Source organism: Clupea harengus, chromosome 12 (assembly GCF_900700415.2).
Source record: "Clupea harengus chromosome 12, Ch_v2.0.2, whole genome shotgun sequence".
NCBI classification, from domain to species: Eukaryota; Metazoa; Chordata; class Actinopteri; order Clupeiformes; family Clupeidae; genus Clupea; species Clupea harengus.
Window position 1 is genome coordinate 18,094,491 of NC_045163.1, and position 21,839 is coordinate 18,116,329.

At 43.8% G+C, this 21,839-nt stretch overlaps 1 protein-coding gene across 2 annotated transcripts; it reads right to left on the reverse strand.

The window, feature by feature from the left end:
• Window positions 1-5,012: 5,012 nt before the first annotated feature.
• Window positions 5,013-20,882, reverse strand: man1b1a (mannosidase, alpha, class 1B, member 1a). 2 transcript variants are annotated; one of them, XM_031577786.2, is made up of 14 exons: window positions 20,526-20,882; window positions 19,627-19,733; window positions 18,335-18,443; window positions 17,795-17,991; window positions 17,358-17,506; window positions 16,312-16,427; window positions 15,549-15,740; window positions 15,248-15,396; window positions 14,709-14,897; window positions 13,786-13,976; window positions 11,253-11,373; window positions 7,029-7,223; window positions 6,227-6,358; window positions 5,013-5,508 (listed from the first exon to the last, which is right to left on the reverse strand). In XM_031577786.2, exons 2-14 carry the CDS (start codon window positions 19,729-19,731, stop codon window positions 5,302-5,304), a joined length of 2,052 nt encoding a protein of 683 aa, XP_031433646.1. In that variant the 5' UTR covers window positions 19,732-19,733; window positions 20,526-20,882; the 3' UTR covers window positions 5,013-5,301. The 2 variants fall into 2 exon arrangements, with proteins under 2 accessions (XP_031433646.1, XP_031433645.1); XM_031577785.2 differs by having other exon boundaries at window positions 15,549-15,743.
• Between the last annotated feature and the right edge of the window lie 957 nt (window positions 20,883-21,839).

Consider the following 21,839-nt stretch of genomic DNA (forward strand, 5'->3'; position numbering starts at 1 on the left):
GCCTGTTTTTGACAATGTGACGGAGAATGGTGTGTTTGGATTCTGGAAACATAAAAAGACTCCAGCGTCCGCTTTTCATGTTTGCCTTCTGAAACACAAGATAGATTTGCATTCATCTGAATGTAGGGCCTGCCATTGGACAAGTGAAAGGAAACTACAGAGGAAAACGAGCAAAACAAGCAAAAGAACAGTCAAAATTCAGCAAGCAACTGAGTTTAAAGGAGGCAGACAATTTTTTATTAAATTGCTGAAAATGAAAATAAAAACTCCCTGTAGATGTAGTCAAATATGAATAGTGGGGTATCGTTTAGATAACTACCTAATGTTTGGTTCCTGTTAATGAGATTTTTTTTGTTCTGTGTGCATTTACCAGGTAGATCTAGGACAAAAGCTAGCCATTGTGTGCTCTGTATCATGGGTCTTTCTGACAGCTACATTTAGCCGACTAATTAAATCCCAACCTTCATTCAGTCTTAATAAGACTCCCGTTACGATAGGTCTTGTTACATTTGACAAGAGCAGAGTTTTAATAGTACCAGTTTGTTGGGTGACTTGTTGGGTTAATGTGCAGGGCTTCTGTGTTTTGAAATTCTTGCAGGTAGGTTCTTCTGTGCATAGAACCCGGTTGGTTGCATCAGCAAGGAACATTATTGCATGATGTAGGTCTTGGAAGATCACGCAAATAGAAAGTGGCTTTTAGGACAGGGCTTATAGCTCTTGTACACACATGAAAGTGTTTTTGCCCGCTCACCAACAGTTCCACAAAAAAAAAAAAAAACACACACACACACACACACCGGGCAGTCTAGTGGAGGCTGGAACATTGAGTAGTACAAGAATTGGCACACTGAGTAGGGCATGAAAAATCATAATTTGACTTGTTGCTATGGGAAACCTCACATTTTAAAGGCGCCTATGAAGTACAAAACAACAGGAATTTGGATCAGACAATTTAGATAATTAGACACCTCTGTGTATAATGTTACTGATTATGAAACAAGGGCTCCAAGTCACTATGCTATTACTCCAGTCCTGGTACATCTACATAAAGGCATCCTCCCATGTCCAGCAAATGTGGTCAATGCAAAGGCATACTCTGTGGTCATTTATATGAAAATTGAATATTAGTATCTGGCAGTCAGCCAGAGGTTTGTCAAGTGCATGACTGAATGGAACGACAAATGGCTTAAAGGGAAACAAACTGTCAGTGGAAAGGGCACGGAAAAGAGACCAATGCACTGACTACTGAGATTATTAGTGAACACACTGCAAAACAGAAACACTGCGAACACTGAAATCTACATGGGTAATGTACCAAATCAAAGCTTGCATTTCTGCAAGTTTGGCACTGACCTCAGTATACAAGATCCAATGAATGAGTTCTACTCCTTTCCATAGTAAACTGGCCATGCTATTTCACTGAGTTTCATATTATTCTTAGACAGAACATAGACTTTTCACTCAATTTTTGTCAGTGTGCAACCCACAACCACACACACACAGCCACACACACACACACACACACACACACACACACTTAAACAAGCATCAGCAGCTTGATGGAGGATCTTTATGTAGTGCAGGAAGCCAGAACAGAACACTATATACTCCAGACGGAAGGAGTCTGTAACATCTGCTACAAGTGTAGTTGCCGTTCCACACCGTTTTCAAAATGCTATGGCTCATCGGTTGGGATCTCACTGGGCAGTTGTGTCACCATTGAAGATAAAAAAGGTAAAATTGGGCAGAGCCTGTCAATCAGACAAACAAGTGTGGCTTGAGGCTCACGGTGAGGCAAAGTCAACTTGTGCAGACAGATCCAGCCGAGCACAGAGCAATGAACGGTCAATCAGTTCCAGACCGCAGTGGAAGATCTCAGAGCAGTGCCAGCATAGGCCGGCCGGCACCGAGCAGTCGCCCAGCCGACAGAAGAGAAGTAAACTCATTACCACTCGGAGCACTCCCCAGACACGGCCACTCTCTCACTGACTGGCACCGCAGGTGCGGCCGCCTTGGACCCGGGGACCACGGCAGAAGAGATCATGAGACACTAAGGCAAGACAAACGGATGAATTATTTATGTTTCAATTATACATGATGGCATAAAATGGGCGAACTGGCAGTAATGCATGCCCCCATCCTGTACATCATTATCGGAGATCATTCTCCAAATGAAATGTGGAGCATTCTCACCAAACAGAGTGGGAGAGTGACTATCTCATAATGCTGTACCGTAAAACTGATTGATAGTGCGCCGCCTTTGACTGATTGCATCATTTGGCACTAAACGTTTTGTCTCTAAACAACTGTTAGACGTACACAAAACATAATGCTTTTGTAACACACTCTTTCATCCTCTGAAGGCTTCTTGTGTCCCACTACGGCTGGCAAAAACATCCAGGTATAAAAAGGTCAGATTATTGCAGTTGGGTTGGCCTCAAATGAAGTGCAAAAGGGCATGCGTCGCTGATATTTAGTTATTTGAAAACAGTGTATGAAAGCACAGCAAGTTCGATACAGACATTAGACAAATGATGAATAAATATTCAAGATAAAATCCTTAGTTTTTTTATTAAATATTTTCTCTTTCAGTTACTTCACTTTCTTTTCGGTTTGCATACTTTGTTCACCTGGGTGTGTAATTGGGAATCAAAATAGTGACTGAAAGGCATAATGAATCAGCTGAAAGACAGAGAGGATAAACACGGCAGTGCGATAAATCTAGTGAAACCACATGACTTGAGCACTTTAAAGCCAAAGCCTTCTTCTTGCTGTGGAAAAAGACAAAAAAAGCATCACTGGAGGACATCCGTGGGGTGAAGCAAGCAGGCAAGATTGATTTAAATTAAAAGCTGCGGCAAGAGGACGCATACAAAATACCAGGTGTCTGATCAATCAAAGACTCTCAATGAATTATTTACATCACAGAAGCATTTCCAGAAGAATTCAAGTAAAAAAAAAGAATAAATCAATATCTAAAAAAAAGTGCAAAGGGTGACATGGCTGTGGGAGGTGTTTTAAATTAGACGCTCACTCGGCCCTAATTACTTTGACGGGCAACTGGCAATGAGCAAAGCAACGAGCAATGACAAAAGTCCGCCGCGCACAAACTAAAGCGGATTTAATAACTTGTCAAAATCATTTTGCCAATTTAATACCATGAGCAAGATCCTAAGCGCAAACATGGGTTGGTCAGTGCAACACTCCCACATGCCACACTATAGCCTTAAGTTCATAAATGACGGACTTTGCTTGTTGCCCTTCAATAAAATGAGGGCATTCTGTGTTCATACATTTTCACAGCATCAAGTAACATATTATGGACTTATTATTAACCCATAAGGACAAAGAGTGGTGTTGGCAGGTAAATCACACTGTGTATGTGGATTGGCCAGCTGGCATAAGGTTAACCTGCACTGTGCCAACCCCTGACCAACGACAATGTTATATCACCATGCCACCTCTAGCCTTGTGCAAGGCCTTCAACAAAGAAAACCTCTCATAGTAAACACACAAAAGAAGCGAACCACTTGAGACGCGGCATTCGCCTTCACCCTAGGTTGCAAGTACTTCTTTCAACCAAATACTGGGTATGTTTTTTTTGCACATCGTGTTTGTTTTTTAGTTTTTATTATCCCCTTTCTTCCTGTAGATAAGAGTTCGGCTGGTGGCTTTGAACATTTGATCTGTAATTAGAACCGCTGAAGCAGAAAAAGGGTCTGTTTACAGGGAGACTATTTTTCCACTTCACCAAACCAAATTGAGTAAAATTAATGAATAACTGGAATCGAAAACAAAATTGACCCGCGCGCCTTTGAGACGAGCGTACGTCGCAAAACTTTCGCTGCATCTGTGTACGGCAAAGAGACATAAATCCACCAGGCTTCTGAGCCCAGCGAGCGTTACATCTGACAGAATGCAGTTCCAATGCGTCTCTGTATATAGCTGAGGGGCTGAACGTCAACAAAGTGCTGAAGTAATAAAAAAAAAAATAAAAAAAAAAAAAAAGACACTGAAGCACAACAGCAAGGAGAGTGCAAGTGACATTCACTGTACCAGATATTGATATATTAAAAAAAATAATAAAACTTTATCAAAATAAACAGGCATTTGTTTATCATAGCCCCACTTGAACTGAGATAAAAAAAAAAAACGAAGATATATAGAACACAAATGGACACACTGACATTATAAACGGTCTGGATGTTCCGCATCTAAAACACGCAGTAACTGTGATTCATTTCTGTGAAATATCTGTCCTTGCAGTTATGATTGTGTTTTTCCCCACAAAAAACCCATTCCATTAATTTCCTTAAAATGTTAATTTTTCTTTTTTCTGGACCCAAGGAGATGTCATTTAGAATGATGATGTCTGTTTTTCGATGTTCCTGGACAGCCTCTTGGATAAGACACATTGTATACAAAACATTACAAATGATGGAAGTGCCAGGCATCTAAATCACAGTGTATGAGGCCACCATTCCTCTCTGGTCACTCCGAGTTCTCAGGCGTCACTGAATCTGTGTGAAAAGATCAGTGATTTCACGTCATCGCAGAAACAGCGTCCTCAACAGGATGTTCCTTATCAGGTTGGCACATAATCCACAGTCTTGGTTCAGTCTTCCAACGTGGAAGAAAGGATGAGACTAAAGCACGCTGTGTGTTTTGTGTTCTTCCAACATACCAAACTGGAAATAAATAATAAAGAAAACTTTTTTGCTCCGGAGCATCAGGTTTTCCCATTTCTTTGTTCAAAGTGTTTGATATACATTTTACATTTATACTCTCTGAGTCTAGAATTTTCATTGACCTCCATGTACGAGAATCTCAAGTCCAAGGACTGGAGAGAAGAAAAAGAAAGAGAGAGAGAAAAGAAAGAAAAAGAGAGAGAAAGAGAGAAAGAAAGAGAGACAGAGAAAGAGAGAAAGAGACAGACAAAAGAGATAAGGAGAGCGAGAGAGAGAGAAAGAGAGAGAGTGAGAGAGAAAGAAAGAAAGAAAGAGAAAGAGACAGACAAAGAGATAAGGAGAGAGAGAGAGAGAGAGAGAGAAAGAAAGAAAGAAAGAGAGAGAGAGAGAGAGAAAGGAAGCCCTCACATGGTCTTAAATCCCTTCATTTCAGACCTGTCAGAAGGTCTCACCTAACTGATAAAAAAGGCACACTGTAACAGCTGCCAGCCTCCACACACCGGGTCCCAGTGGAGTTTGACGCCCTTCTCTCAATCTGTGCGGCGTCCCGTGAGGGGGACAGGGAGGAAGAGGAGAAAAGTTGATCCCGTTGCCTGACCTCGCTTTCGTCCTTTCAGGAGGCGGATGGCCAGATGGGCAGTGGATGCGCCTCCGTGTTGAAGACGTATTTGTCCAGGCTGATGAGATCCTCGTCGTCGGAGAGGAGCAGGAAGAGATACTTCAGCGTCTCGCCCAGGAAGAAGCTCTCCATCTTGTCCCGCGGCCCAGGGCTCACCGGATCGCGGACGTTGGATATGGAAGTGTAGCCCCCTGTGGGCACCTGAAACAGAGAGAGAGAGAGAGCGAGAGAGAGAGGTGGGAGTGAGTGTGTCTGTTTCCGCTTACGATTTTACACATAGATACAAGACCCACACCCACACACACACACACACACACACACACACACACACACACACACACACACACACACACACACACACACACACACACTAGGGGTGAGGAACAAATACCTTGTGTCTGTGTGTCTGTATTATAGAGAGTGCAGACTGATGAATGGTGAGGGAAGTGTGTAAAGACTAGAGCCAGACACAACGGCCGTAGCGGCCCCGTAGAGTCCCCCCCCCTCCCCCTCCCCTCATTTCAGTTTTGTTGCTGGACAATTAGAGCTTGATTATCTTTCAACCATGCTGCGATGACTCACCCGCTTCTTATGAAATTGCTAAATTGAATAGCAGCAGTGAATACCAGAACAGCAGACAGTAACTGCTGCTTAAAAAGCCCTCTCCACGGGTGGCTGTGAAATCTCATGTATACTTAATTACTGTGCCCTGAGACACTTGCATAACTGTGCCGGTGGACTTGCACTCTCACCTAGTGTCCATGCACACCATTACGTACAAACGTACAGATTTGTGCTGTACCTGCAGACTCACACTTTTTCTTGCCAACTTGCATACCAACCACCCCCCCCTAGAATATATTTGAGTACACATCTTGTTTCGCTTGCATACTCGTGCTTGCATTTGTTGCATACTCACTCGGGTGTACTTGTTGAAGCTCTGCAGGATCTCCCAGCCCCAGTCCCTGTACTTGGAGTCGTGGGTATACCTGTACAGGTAGAACAGGCTCTCCACCGTCTCTGGCCGCAGGAGGTTGTGTCTGTCCGCGGGCTGCCACACAGAGGGGGAGATCAACGTAAGGGCCAGTGCAAGTCTTTTCACCCAAATCACCTACAGGTTGACGTGGATTTCCAGTATTTGATGGTCACTGCTATTGCTATTGTGCACATGTTCAAAAGGGAGTGAAATTAAATGTTGGCTTCATCCATGTCAAACTTCAAATTGAGTAATTTGTCTGGATTCAGCTCATTTAGTTCAGTTAATGTTGCTTTTTTATAGTTTGCTTTATTTAATCAGATGCAAGCTACAGAAGAGACAAGTTGTTTGTTTATTATTTGTGTTACCAGAAAAAACTAAAGTCAAAAGGGTTCCTCATGAGTTTGAGGATTATACATTGAACCCTTTCTTCAAGAACTCTTCGATAGCAAATTGAACACTTCAGGTTCTCCAGGGTTCTTCAGAACTGTCCTACAAGGAAAAAAAACTATATGGTTCTAAGTAGGCCCTTTCAGAACTTTGCTGTAGAGACAAACAGAAGAACTCTGGAAGGACTTTGACACTGAACCTTTTCTTGAAGAACCCTTTGATGGTAAACCGGACACTTTAGGTCTTTCAGGGTTCTCTTTATATCAATGGTTCTAAGAACTGTAGAGACCAACAGTAGAAACCCGCAGAAGAACTCTGCCCAGTCTCTGAGAGGGCACTATTTTTGAGCATGCACCTTGACTTCGACGTCACGCCTACTGTGGGGCTGCAGGTTGAAGTGGGCGATCTCGGGGCTCAGGCCCGTCTCCATCTGGGCGTACATCTGGTGGCACGTCTCCATCAGCTCGATGGCCAGCTCCATGTGCTCGGAGGGCAGGCCGTTGTGGGCGCCCAGCGCCAGCGTGCCCGGCAGGAAACACACCAGGTGGTCCTGAGAGAGGGGACAGAGAGAGGACAGAGAGAGGGAGAGAGAGAGAGATATTAAACATACTCCTCTCGAGCTCCTAAAAGATTTACACATTTTTTCCTCCACATTTCACACCTCTAAAATGAACAAAACCTAAACCAAGATACTCAATATCGAGCACAAAGAGAAGATCAAGAATGAAGAACAAAGAGAAGAAGATCAAGAATAAAGCTATATGCCCCCTTTTCTGTATTTTCCCCTTCATTTTCTCTTGGCTGGATTAAGAAGAGAGCATCTCTAAACTGAGAGACAGTGAGGCACAGCAATACCAAAACAGCAGCTAACAGGTCAGAGGAGACAAAGAAAGAAAAAGGAATAACAAACCATCTAAAAATCAATCCTCACACAACCAACAGGAAGAAAGAGTGGTGAGCCTTTACTTATTTTAGATTAAATAATTAAATCAGAGTACAACCTTTTCTAACTCTGATAGGTCAGCTAACTAACTAGCTTAATGAGCTAAGCAGCTAACAGACAGTGACAGTTGACAAAAATGCATACTTGTCTCAGACAAAACCCAGACTTGATGGTCAGATACCACTCAGATAGCAGGCAAGCCCAGTACCGTACACCTGCTCCTCTACACAGAATATTGGGATTCATGGCATGAAGCTATTTGCAAACACAAGCACTTCAAAAAAGAGGGAATTTGTCATGCAAGGCAGGTGCAAATGCACTAGCAACTAATCCAGGGCATTCATTCATCCAGATTGGGCTGGAAAACTAAAGCCCTGGAAATTAGGAAAAACATTCAAAACATGGATCTAATAATTTTTCAAGCAACATGGTGCAGGACTGACAAGGTGACACTCTGTCCCCACACAGGATACTGTGAAGTAGCAATTTCCTCCAGAAAATGTACAAAAGTCAAGCGTGGAAGAGTTTCGGTTGGCATAATTATTAGCTCAAGGTTTGAAATAGCAAAATGCATTACTATAATCAAAAAAGTAGTGTCATGTATTTGGCATAAAGTATTTAGTTAGAAACGTGACTAACGGCGACAGCAAACATCTTATTCCACTGTGGCCTGTACTTTCCTCCCTCTGAATCCCCCGACTATAATGAGGATAGTGTTGATAGTCTCCACAGTCTAATCAACTACTTTCAGGCCCAGGGAAAAGAACAGAATCTCTACCTGACAACAACTCAGATGAAGTGGAACAGCCACATATTTGGCATCAGCTACCCACAAGACTTGGTATACTTTGCCCACAATACTTCTGACAAATTGGTGGAAAACAAAAACAGTTACAAATTGGGAGGTTACACATTGAGCTCTGCCAAAGCCTTGGTCTATACCTACTCAATGGTAGGGTGCAAGGGGACTCTCCTGGGAGATATACTGCACCTACAGCTCATAAGTTGGCTGCCCAATAGTCGGTCTTATGATTACAGTTTAGGACCCATTCACTTTCAAAGCATTCACAGTCAAGCCATACTAACACCTCTGAGTTGACAGAGAAATTCCAAGGCTTGCAGCGCAAGCGGCGAGTTGGCGTGATCGCATCCTCAAAGAAATGCTTAAAAATACAAGCCACAAACTTTGTTTGGCCATTCTAACACTGTTCAACTTGGTTCTGAGTGTTGGATACGTCCCTGATATCTAGAATGAAGGACTCATTGCACCCATACTCAAGAGTGGAGACAAATCTAACCCTAATAACTACCGAGGCATTTGTGTATGGAGTAATCTGGGGAAGTTACTTTGTAGCATTTTAAACAGTAGAATCATAAACTTCCTTATCAAGCACAATAACCTGGGGAGAAGTCTAATTGATTGTTTACCTAAATGTAGATCAGAATGTTCTCACCCTACACCCCTTATCGACAACTATGTAAACCAAGACAAAACCAAAATATTCCCTTCCTTTGTACATTTCCAAAAGACTTTTGATTCCATTTGGCATGATGGTCTATTTTTATAACTTATTGAAACTGGTGTAGGGGGAAAAACATACAACATAATAAAAACAATGTATTCCAACAAGAAATGTGCAAATAAAATTGGAAACAAACAAACATAATTCTCCACTCAAGAACGGAGTGTGCAACAGGGCTGCCCGCCATCACGACCCTCTAATATTTACATTCATGAATTGTCAAAAACACTTGAGTAGTCAACAGCACCTGGTCTCTCTTGAGGATTTGCTTCTGCTGCCTCCAACAGTAGAGTGTCTACAGCAGAACCCTAAATGTCTTGCATAAGTTCTAGAATATTAACCCACAGATTATTAAAATACTAACAGCTTTCATAATACATGCTAATTTCAGAGAAAGAAAATTCACCCTGGGTTTAAATGCAATTGAACATGCCAAACATTACACATACCTCAGGCTCCAAATTAGTTTCAACTTGCCTGTGAATGATTTAAAAGAGAAAGCAAAAAGGGCTTTCTATGCCAAAAAAAAAAAAAAGTTGACTTACCAACAAGAACCTGGCAGAAATGTGTGCAGAGTTCAGTCAGAGTATTCTCAAGTTACAGAAGAACACACCTAACAATGTATTCAGGGGCTGAATTAGTCCAATAGTGGTGGAAAAATCTCAAAACATGTGACCACAACTTTCCACAACTTTCCACAACTTTCCACAACTTTCCACAACTTTCCACAACTTTCCACAACTTCCTTTTTTTTAAAACTCTGAAAAGCCAAGAGATGACAACTCCCCTCATCCAGCTAGTCTTGAGGCTCACACAAATGAATTTGACTAATAGAAAATATCAGAGATATATGTTAGCCTCAGGGCTGCTCAATCGATTTGGCCTAACGAAATTATAAACGCAGGTTTAGCACATCTACAGATAGCACATGTTGTACTGTGAAGGAGGGCCTTTGTGAATGCTGGATACAACATGCGGCACGTGTTGCAGCGGTCACCAGTCAGTTGTGCGTAGCTGTTGTATCCTGCTGCTCAGGATCTATGGTTGGGCAGTTGTTATATTGGTTAGGTTGTTGGGTAGGAGTACTTGCATGTGCCAGTGAGAGGACTGGCCGCTGTGGGAAGTCCCCAACCAATAGCACAAGGAATTTAACATCTTTTCCTGTCGGGGAAAAGCCTAAGACTTCCATCACATAAAAAATGCCCACACACTGTCATCATTTAAAAAGGCCCTCAAAACCCACCTCTTCAGCCTTGCCTTGCCTTGCCTTTCCCAACTAACCCTCATCTTAAATGGAAAAAGGCCATAAGCAACCATAGCCTAGATATTGAAAATGACACAGGCAGACCTGGCTGCCCAGACTAGACCCACGGCAGCCAAGGTATGATAGACATTTAGACTAGGTACCAAGACTTTCAAAAACCTGAAGACAATCAAATTGAAGATGCTTGCCATAGAGAAATAGAGCCACTTCATCAGTGAAGCGCACGCACGCACACACACACGATGTTCTGTTTTTTCCCCCCCTTATAGTTACCATTACTCATTTGAATTGAAAAAGAAAGAGAGAGAGAGGGAGAGAGAGAACGAGAGAGAGAAGGGGGGGGCGGAGAATAGAAAGGGCGAGAGAAATATACAGAATAGCATACGAGTTAAGGAGAGATTGAAAAGGTGAAAAAGTTTTTGTTTGCATTTTGAATACGAATGAGTCAGAGGCAGACAATGCAAAACAATAAAATACGCAGCGTACGTGTTCACTGGATACAAGTGTGTCTGTGGGGAGAGATGAGGGAAAACCAGGAACAAAGTACAGAACAGGGTGAATAAAACAGATAGCGTGTGTGTGCGTGTGTGTGAGTTAAATTGTGTGGGGATGGACCACCCTTTAAACTTTTCCACCTGTCACAATGACCTTTTCCCAGCTATTGTCACCACCTCAGCACTAGACAACTAGCGCCTGAACATCTGAGTCAAGCTCACAGATTTTTAATTGGTCATTTACTTCTGATATGCCATCAGACAAAGAAGAAACTGCTGGCGAAATCTCGGTTAGCCTTGAATGAATGTCAGTAGAAAGACCAGTCATTTTCAATGGAAGGGTAGGCACTAGTACCATTTTGGGGTTGAGGCGGCCGTGAGACAGCTCCCCCACAAACGTCAGGAGACTGGGCTGCGTCTTCCTCAGCAGGTTCTTCCTCACTCCCTCAATCGCCTGAAGGTAGTCATCCAATAGTCTGTAGAGCACACACACACACACACACACACACACACACACACACACAGACACACAGACACACAGACACACAGACACACACAGAGACACAGACACAGAGAGAGTTTTGAATATAATCAATTCAAATCAAATTATTTGAGATCATACAAGGTCAGGCTGTTCCAGTGATCCACATGTCATAATGGAGACTACACTGAAACTATGGAGCCAGGAAAATTACGTTGCCATCATCATTACTGTTGCACTTCTTTGGGATAAGGAGGGGCAACTGTATCTGCAGCAGTGATATGTCTGACTCTGAGCTGGCCTACTCCGCAGATCACTATTTAACGTCTCATATATTAAGAGTGTAAGAAGTGAATTGATACCCCCACTTCTCCCTCTTAGAAAGGCAACCCAATACACAGTAGAGAGCACCAAAGGGACCCAGAGAGACTGTACTTTGGATTGACTGACGCAGATAGAAATGTTCTATAACCAATTGTATTAGTGTGTGTATGCGTGGCTGCTCGAGTAAGTTGGAGGGGCAGCTTCTAATAAAAATGTATTCTATGATCGCTTATGAATGCCAAGCAGCATCTTTTCCCATCCGCTGCACCCTTTGTGATTGGCTATGTCAGCTCATGCACCCTTTGTGATTGGCTATGACAGCTTCTGTACCCTTTGTGATTGGCTATGTCAGCTCATGCACCCTTTGTGATTGGCTATGTCAGCTATACCATGAAGCACCAGTGTGCGCATGTATTCACTGTGCACTAGAAGCATGTTGGTGGATGTGAGGATGTAAGCGTGGTAGAACTCTACCACCTGGAGGTCATCACTGGAAAATACATAAGGGCCCCACCGCAGGTACCTCCCATCCCACGAGCGCTGGAGCTGAGGCCACTTTGAAGACAACTTCAAAAACTCAAATAAATAAAAAAAATGAATGAAACCCTTATCACCGGCTCTCCACTCCTCCACTGGTCAAGTCCTGTGCTGTGCTGTGCTGTGCTGTGCCGTCCTGTCCTGTCCCATCCCATCTTCTTCAGTGAGAGTGGTGGCAGCTGCATACGGCATCTATGAATTATTTAGGGAACCTGCCTCCTCCGCGGACAGTCAGGAGAACAGACAGCCGATTCCACTCCAGCAGAGACACACGCCGGGCCACACGCTCATCCCATCTCCATATCCACACCATGTGGTCAGAAATTAGGTGGCAGCCTCTGTATCGACACGGGCAACTCTAACGTGTGCCGCATATACAGGAAGACATGGAATATATGTCTGGTCATCGTTTGTGCTCACACAGTTTGCTGCCTCACTGAAGGCAGCAAACAGCTCGGGCTGTTTCAGAGCAGCGTGTCCTGCTTCTAAGGAATGAGTTACTGGCCGGTGTGGGCATGAGTCACCCTTTAAAATCACCACACAGTGGTGCCCGCGCTACCGTCCTTTCGCTAGAAGGCGGGGGCGTCTCACGTGGCTTGTGTCTCAAAACCTGTCCTTCATTGGCCACCAGCCAAGTGTGTTCCATTTCAACCCTCACTAATTTGATTCTAGTGGTCGTTAAGTCCTCATTATAATAACAACAACGCTCAAGATTGGTTGGTGGGAGCAACAGTGGGAAAAGACGTAAAACACACAGGGCTGGGGATATTTCCAGGAGCGACGTCTGGACGGCTCACATTAAGAGAACAGAGCTGGTTACGGCCTCCTTGTAACTGAGCGTATATCTGTCCAAAGCCTCATCGCACATCAAAAATGGCTGGCTGGGCTGCTCTTCCAAACACCGGATGGCAAAAAAAGGCCAAGCTCGATCAATAAATCATCACAACCTCTGTCCGCAAAGGACAGGACAAACTCCCGTGGATCGCTCTGACCTTATTCGTGCGTGGCCTCGCGGCTTAAATGATTCATTCGTGGGCCATCTTAACCATAATCCTCCGCTAACCAGCGAGGCCCTCCTCCATCCAGCTCATTTAAAGCAAGAATTTCATCATATTAGGGGGAAATTAATCCCGGCGCCGCTGGCAGACATACCTGCTGAGGGCGAGTTAAGATTAGTCCCCCCTTGGGCAGACTGCGCCAAAGCTGGAAGCAAAGACTCAGAAATGCCAACAGAATACTTTGTGTCTAGTCGGAGAGACTAGAAAATGCAGGACTGCACACTGGCTTTCAAACACCCGTGGAGAACAATCCTGCTGAACGCAGCTCAGAAACAATACTACAATACTATACTTGCGGAAAACAATTCTGCAATTTCTGCAATTGCTCAAAGCTTTTGTTTTCTCTTCTGTAAGGCTCGCACATCAAATACCTTACCTTTAGCCCCGCAGGAATAACCAACCTATTCTTCCCTGTATATAATTAAAATGAAGATCACATAGAAATAAAAACAATGGCAGCAATGAGGACTTGAATGCCACACACTCACGCGGTCTCGGTCTTGGCTCCCTGCAGCCACTGCTTCAGCAGGTACTCGTAGTAGCTGTCGGCGCGCGCGCCCAGCGTGTAGATGCCACGGTGGGTGAACTTGCCGCTGTTGGTGTTGATGAACATGGGCACCAGGCCGTCGTGCTTGCCCTCCAGGATGTGCACGCGGCTCATCACCTCGTCTACCGCAGCCTGTTGGCCAGAAGCAGAGACAAGCTGAGTCTGAGTACTGTTCTATTTGTTCTTGGATCACAGGGGCCACACACACACACACTTTTTTTTTTTCAACACAAGACATTTATAGTCATCACTTTTCAGTTTCATTAAGTTTTCGTTTGATTTTCAAAGAACAATTTTCCTGCTCTAAGGACAACAAACTCAATTAAACTCACAGTTACTGCTTGACAGTGAGACACTTGAATATCATCAACTTATGCCTCTAAATGCATTGCAGTTATCGCAGAAACTCAGTGCACAGTCAGAGAGATAGATTGGCTTCACCACAAGGGGTTGGAGATATTCCTGCGTGTGTGTGTGTGTGTGTGTGTCTGTGTATGTGTGTGTGTGAACAGATTGACATTGCACACTGACAATCAAATGATCTAATTTAAAGCCCAAATTGGTTTTCCTGCCACTCCTTTGTATTTGAAACCCATTAACTGAACTGCCAACCCCCTGAGACAGTGTAATGGATACACCACTTTTTTGTTTTGGACTTAATTCATTTTAGACTTCATAGTGGCTGGTCTGTGACTTTATAGCAAAGAGAGTAAGTCTGGCTGGGAATCTTACTATTGTTATTTATAGTGGTTTCTGTCACTCACTAAACTGAGTAACAAAGATAAAGATACAAAAAAAGTCAATGAAAATAAAATAGTAAAGGGGTAAAGAGAGGGAAGGTGAGAGCACTCCTAGTGGGCATACCTGGTACTGTGGGTCGTTTGTAAGACGGCTGAGCTCTCGGAACTCCAGCTGGATGCTGGTTACCTCGGCAACGGTGCTGTCGGTGGTCCAGCGAGGTGGGCGGGCGGTGCCTTTGCCAATGTTTACATCCGAGAAGGGGATTTTAGACGGGGTTTTGAAGGCAGGCATAAGTCTGGATCCAATGTCTTTCTACAGGAGAGCGGAGGAGCTGTGTTAAGAAGTGAGGGATCATTCCAGAACATAGGAATCTTCTCAAAGGATGTTACGGTTAAGCAGGACACCTGCTGATGAGTCATGTTATGCAGAGTGGCATGAAACCACCAAGGTTTCCCCCTTTCCCCTGGTTCACCAGACTCTACTAACTAAACTAGTGGTAGAGGGGGAAATCACTGGCTGAACACACACTTTTGGAATAGAGAATACTGCACAACCTCAATCTCAAGAGGTAGAATAACTATGGGTCTGCTCAGTCAGGAGTGCCACTCTGCCTCTGGCTATGCTCAAGCTATCTCTTCTGTGTGTATGCATGTGTCACTCACGGCCTTGTCCAGGAACAGCTCGTCTCCTGTCAGGTGATAGGTGCTGAGGAGGCCTCCCAAGATGCGGATTGTGCTCTCAAAGAGATTCACGTCCACATTCTTGTTGAATGACAGCTTCTCCTTCACCCACGTCCTCGCCTCCTCAAACTCTGATGGTGAGAGAGACTTTCATATAATTTCTGTCACTTCTGGAAGAATCTACTCAGAGCATCAGCACATATGGCATGTGAAATTTCAGCTGCCTTACATTAGCTATTCTACAATCACTGTCAGGTCAGGTCAGGTATGCCCCTTTCCTTACCTTCTTTGAGGCCTAGAATCCACATGGTGTCCAGGGCATCGATGAGGGTTAAGCCCAGGCCAAACCACTCCCCATAAGACTTGGTGATGGGCTTCAGCTCGTCATGGCCCCAGGCAAACTCCTTATAACCCTTCCAAGCATGCCTGAAGGCCTCCCGCACCGCTTCCACGCGGTCCTCTGGGCTGACAGATGCTGCTGATGCATACACACACACACACAGACACACAGACACACAGACACACAGACACACAGACAAAGTACAGTTACAATCACTTAATATGGCTAGAGGTAGATCAATGAATATGTCTTATAGTGAAAGATACACTCCTAATCTAATCTTTCCAATAAGCTAATCTCTCAATAAGCCACAGACTGAAAAAAGCCAGGTTGCAAGAATAATGGAGCACTGGGTGACAAATCATGACTGTGGCATTTTGATAAGCATACAGAGCATGGCTCCTTTTCCTCTGTAAACTGACCAAATCTTATCTGGTCGACTGATGATACTAATACTTCAGTCTTTTTCATTGGCCGATGAGAAGTCTGAATTCTCCATGGGAACAGACTAACTGGAACAGCCTTCAGGTTAACATGTGGTGTGTGAGGCTATCTGGGAGTGCGTGTGCATGTATGTGTGTGTGTGTGTGTGTGTGTGTGTGTGTGTGTGTGTGTGTGTGTGTGTGTGTGTGTATATATATCGCTGTGATATATATCGCTATGTATCGCTTTTAGAGAGTGAGTGCTGAGGAGTGCTGTGTGTCACCTGCAGGCAGAGGTGCTGCTTCCCCTGCCTTAGAGGGCCCTGCAGCTCCTTCCTTCTCCTGCACTGAGGGTGGGGGGTCTGTGGCCTGCTCTGCCTCGATCACAGTACCCCTCCAGCTGAGAATACAACAACACAAGACAAAAACACACACAGGCATAAAAACAAACAGGGTTTGTTATGTCCTAAAACACACTTGCCTTTACTCACAAGGAATTTACACACATACATGCTCATTCACTCTCTCACACACTCTCACACACACACACACACACACACACACACGCACACACACGCACACACAAACACACAAACACACAAACACACACCTCATTTGCAAATTTAGGGATAAACGTTTAAGAGCTGTAAAAAACAACTGTAGCAACAATTTACAAGGCAGAGCCAGCACCCATTTTTGAAATGAGCCTCATTTTGGTGAAGTCTGAATAATTTTAAATCAATTTCCTGCTTTGTAGAAAATCCTGTAATTCTTATTGGCCTGAGGACTTGGTCCCCTAAAGAGGTTTCTTAACAGAACATTTCATCTTTTCTAAATGTTACCACTGGTTAGTAGAATGATCGCCATGACGCTCTATCTACTTGGAACAGATTCTTGGGGAAAAACACACACTTGCATCAGATCTAAACATGAGCAAGACGGAATTGTGATAAATAAACAAATATGGGACACCATCAGCCTGCCTCCACAATAGCAATTATTTGAGGGACACAGGGGAGATGACCTCTTGTCAAGCTGTCTGTATAAATCCTTCAGTGATTCCCTGTTTGCACAAAGATGCGATTCTCTGAGTTGCCATTTCGTTTGTGTATCTCTTTCAAAAACAAACCAGGATAAAAACCTGAGTACAGCCACAAAACCATGTCAACCATGTTATTAAACCTGGTCTGACTGGTTGTTAAATAAAAGTTGGCACTTGTATTCAAAGGCACTAATTCTAGTTATATGATGTGGTGCTTGAGGGTTGTAACAATTCATGACCCAAGACCACCCCCCTCTAATAAGTGTTAGGTGGACCGTTCCAACACACCTGATGAGAGGCTTCTCTCCTTTCTTTTCCTCTTCCTGCACTCCTTCGTTCTTCTGTGCCGGCTCTTGCTTCTCCTTCACCTCAGGGTCTGATGCGTTCCCTCGCCTCTGCAGGACAGGGGGACCCCGTTTGTTTGGAAGTGGTTTCTTCTGTGAAGACATGTGGCCATGGGGGGGTCAGTACTACACCAATAAGGGCAGGATAATGACATTGTCGTGGCTAAGGACGTATGGATTTCAAGTAAAAGTAAGAAGCTCGAAGTGTTAACTAGATAAAATGTTATTTCTAACTCCATTGATTCGGTCAATCAAAATAGGATAATCCTTAATTAATAATTTCTTTATAGGCCCATTATTCATTATCAGTGAATCATCTGAGAACATAACTAGCTCCCCATACATCACAAGCTGATAATAGTCATGAAGAGTGATGCTGACCATTTCCAGTGGTTTAGGTAGGATGGGAACAATTGGCCTCGACAGCTCTTGGATGACCTCCTGGGGAACGACCTTTTGGGGAACGACCTCTGGGACGTAGTCAGGGTTGACCTTGGGCACGGCCCCTGGTGGGATGGGCCGTATGCCTTTGATGTCCTCAGCGTCCCATTCGTCCTCAGAGGCGCGGTCAGAAAGCCCTGCCGTCATGAGAGGCCACAGGAATAGACGAATCAGACAGAGTCAGCAGGTATAGTCCAGACACACTATTACATGTCAGCTTGACTGCCAAATTCTGAGTGGACCAATCAGATGGCTCCAGGGAGTGGCTTGGGCGATGACAATGAGGATGTAGCACCAATTAGAAGAATACCTGAATGGGCACATTTCTAAGAAACTGAGAAGACTGTTGTTTTGGAGGCCTTTATTTAGGCATAAAAGATGTTCTGGGTCATCTTCTCAAGCTACAGGATTAGGCAAGCCCCCCCCCCCTTTGTTGGGAAATGTATCCTGCTCTGTGTGCTTGCAGTGAGGAGGCTTTACCTCTCCATTGCTGAGTCAGGCTGGGGTAGGTGATGATGCCACAGGCCAGTAGCAGGGCCAGCAGGAAGAGGATCAGACTGCGCTGCATCCGGGAGAGCTGCTTCCATTTCTACGCACACGCACAAACAAACACACGCACACACACAAACAAACACACGCACACAGTGTGGGATACACTGTTAAAATGCTCACTTTGCCTGAACCCTGTTACACATTACATTTTTGGTTGTCCTGGTTTATTTACATAACTGAACAAGCCTGACTGACGACTGAACTTGGCTGTACAAGCTGATCTTGTTTACTTTACATTGAAGACCAACCATGGCCATGGCCACCCAAGCCAATGTTTTGACATACTGTCTTTGTGTGTATCTGTATGTCTGTCTAGTTTTTTTTAACAAATATATTTAGTTTGAATATTTGTACTTCTGAGGGTTTACCTTTCCCAGGGCTATTTTGTTTGTGTGTTTTCTTACTGTATTGTATCTTGTTTGGAAATGGTCTTGTTCACAAGGTTAAATATCACCAAGGACGTCTGTGTGCAGTCTGAGGCAATATAAATGAACCACCACATCAAGCCCAGGAGGACACAATAAAAGCAGCCACCACTGCTGTACAGTAACACAGTTATAATCAGAGCCTTTATCAGTATGTTGAATATGTACCCTACATAGGTGCATGGTGCACTTCAGATATGGCCTGTGTTTCCTAATCCAGGAGCTGTTTGTATTCACTGGACGTTCTAGAACTCACCATGGTCTCAGTCAAGGGGTCAAGGGCCTATAGAATTCAACTGAATGTCTCTTAGGTTCTCTCACAGGACTAGGTAAGACCATGAACCATTTTAGAATGGGGCTTACTGCATCTTTTGGGCAATGAAACAAATCCTTCTGGTCAGTCAGTGCACAGCCATGTTGGACTGATACAGCATTTATCCCGCTGACTTCTGAGAAAGGAAATCTCCGTTGTGCTTCTACAGCAACTTCAAAGACAGACCTTTTTGCAGTTTCTGGAGGCCTTGAACTGGTTTTTAAAGCTCAGCTGTCTGACATACAGCACTCCAACTTGGGCTGGCAAACGGCACAAAAAGGTCATATGCCATTGGCCCACTGCTATTTGAAGCTCAAAGATGGCCCGAGAACAAATAAACACTAAGGCACTGAGCACTCCTGAGAACATAACTGCTAATGGCATACATGATACTGCTAAACAAATCAGCCATAGTAGTCTTGTTATTTGCTTCATTCATTATTTACTTCCACTTGGTATTCCACATTAAGTGCAAGTCTCACCCTCCAGCAGGACTGCCTCCTCCATTGTTTCCCGTTGGTATAGTTATGGCTGTACTGGTCACGCAAGGTCAGCGCGACGTAGTCCTTTCTCACAGGAGAGTACATCCCTATGGTCAAGCAGGTCATTCAGAAGATAAACAAAGACGGCAAACGGCCAATAAACAGACGGTAAAAATGGGAGCCAAATACATTATCTCTCTCAGTCGTTGCTTGGCTAACCAGAAACCTGGCCAAATCTATTGCATGAAGGAAACGCTAGCACAGGCACCTGTGCTCCACTAAATAAAGTGTCACGTCCAGCATCGGCAGGGGCTGAGCAGGTAGGCTGCCTTGTGTAATATGATCTACCTACCTCTCTAACAACGTTACAATTACATGCGTATTTCTGGGTGAAGATGGAACCCCCACTGCATATAACCTACATAAAATGGCAAAAAAAACGATACTACTCACTAACAAATGGGACAGGTTCTCTGCCAGGGCCAGGGCAACATTCTCAATCATCACATTTTGTTTTGAGAAGAGAAGTCGAAGATAATGTCGCTGTTTAATATAATGCTGCTATTAGACGTTTAGAACAGATGTCGGATTTTCCCCAATTTCCTCATGTTGTTATGAAGAGATCTCCATGCTTAACACTAATCTTAGAATATTTAGACCAGTAATAGCATTGTCAAGTAAAACATAGCTTAGACCATCACGCCAGCTGTAAAACAAGGACCAGTTTGAAAGAATGGTACAGCAAGCAGTTTACATTGTACCTACATCAGTGCATGCAAACACTCCAAGTACGTAAACGCTAAGGCGTTAGGCAAATGGTTATTCCTTCGAAAGTGAGTGTTAGCTAGCTGTCTGCTATCTTTAGCTTGTAAGCTAGCTATCGTTAGTCATTGACCTACCTTTTTCGTCCCAGCCAACACCTCAGGATCGCGGCATTATGGTACGTTAACAACAGGCTCTGGTCAACTGAAAAGCGGCTACCTGAAACTGTAGACCCTCCACAAATCCCACGAATTCATAGGATTGGTGATAAACAATCTTCCAGGCTCGCTAGCTAACGTGACACACTCATCAACACCACACACTCCGTGTGATAGCTTACTTGCGTTACAGTACCATCACAACAACCAGAATATCGGTGTTTGTAAGATTTCTTCTGGCTAATTTAAAGGTCGAACATAGTCGAATAACCCATGAAATGTCCAAGGAAAGTGATTTATTCAAGTCCAGCGTTTATGATAGACGGACTAAGCGTCTGACAGCTCCTTTTGACCACATGACAAATGTATCAGCTGATGTCACTAGTAATCTTGCGTCGCTACTTGAATTTACGCGTGGGCGTGTCAGTATATGAATATGCAACTCATTTTTATTTCTAAATGTGTTCTGACGACCTAACTATGCCCTTCGCACCCAGAAAGCAGTATCAGAACAAAGTTAATTTAAAAAACATCTGAGCACAATATCATCTTCAATATGCGATAGCCTTCATTGTTGTTTCCCCCAGTATTAAGAAGCCAGAGAATCTCGCTCAGCAAGTGGCTTGTGGAATTCTTATAAAAAATTCCTTAGCAAAGCAACCTGAATATCCTGTTTTATCAGTGAAAATCAAGTTCAAGTCCCACATGACACAATGAAAGTGTAGGCCTTTGCAGCACTTTAGACACGTTATCATGCCCTGCGAAATCCATAGCTTTAAGGATCCACTTTGTTTTAAATTAAATTTGTTCTAATGATATATTGGTATCAAAATATATTAGCCAGACACCACTGTTGAGCCTTCTGGGAAACATGAAGGTGTCCACTTAACAACCCCAGTGAAATACTCACAAAGGTATCTTTGTTGTTTTTTGTTATATGTAAGCATTGGTATGCTGGTTGTGATGCACCATGATTTAATACTTAGGCTAGGTTGTTGGGTATGGGGACTCGTATATGAGAGTGAGAGGTTTGGCCGCTATGAGAAGTCCGCAAACCAAGAGCAGAGAAATTTAACATCTCTCCTGTGTAGAACTAGAAGAGATATACATGTGTTGCCTTGTGGTGCATTTAAAGTGTAGACAGAAGGGTCTTCAAACCAACCCAATCTATATGAATCCAAAGTCAGGTGCACACCGACACATACTACAGTCTCCTTTCAAAACTGATGACCAGCATATAATTTATTTATCTGCATATAAGTTAAGACACTGTCACCTCAAATTACAATATGT

Bases quoted from the DNA above. Each gene is read 5' to 3' on its own strand.
- man1b1a (XM_031577785.2), bottom strand. From the start codon at position 19,731: ATGTACTCTCCTGTGAGAAAGGACTACGTCGCGCTGACCTTGCGTGAC. The intron at 18,444-19,626 runs GTGAGACTTGCA...GCGTGTGCGTAG, and splicing joins GGAGGCAGTCCTGCTGGAGG to AAATGGAAGCAGCTCTCCCG. The intron at 14,898-15,247 runs GTGAGTGACACA...GCTCTCCTGTAG, and splicing joins AGCTGTTCCTGGACAAGGCC to AAAGACATTGGATCCAGACT.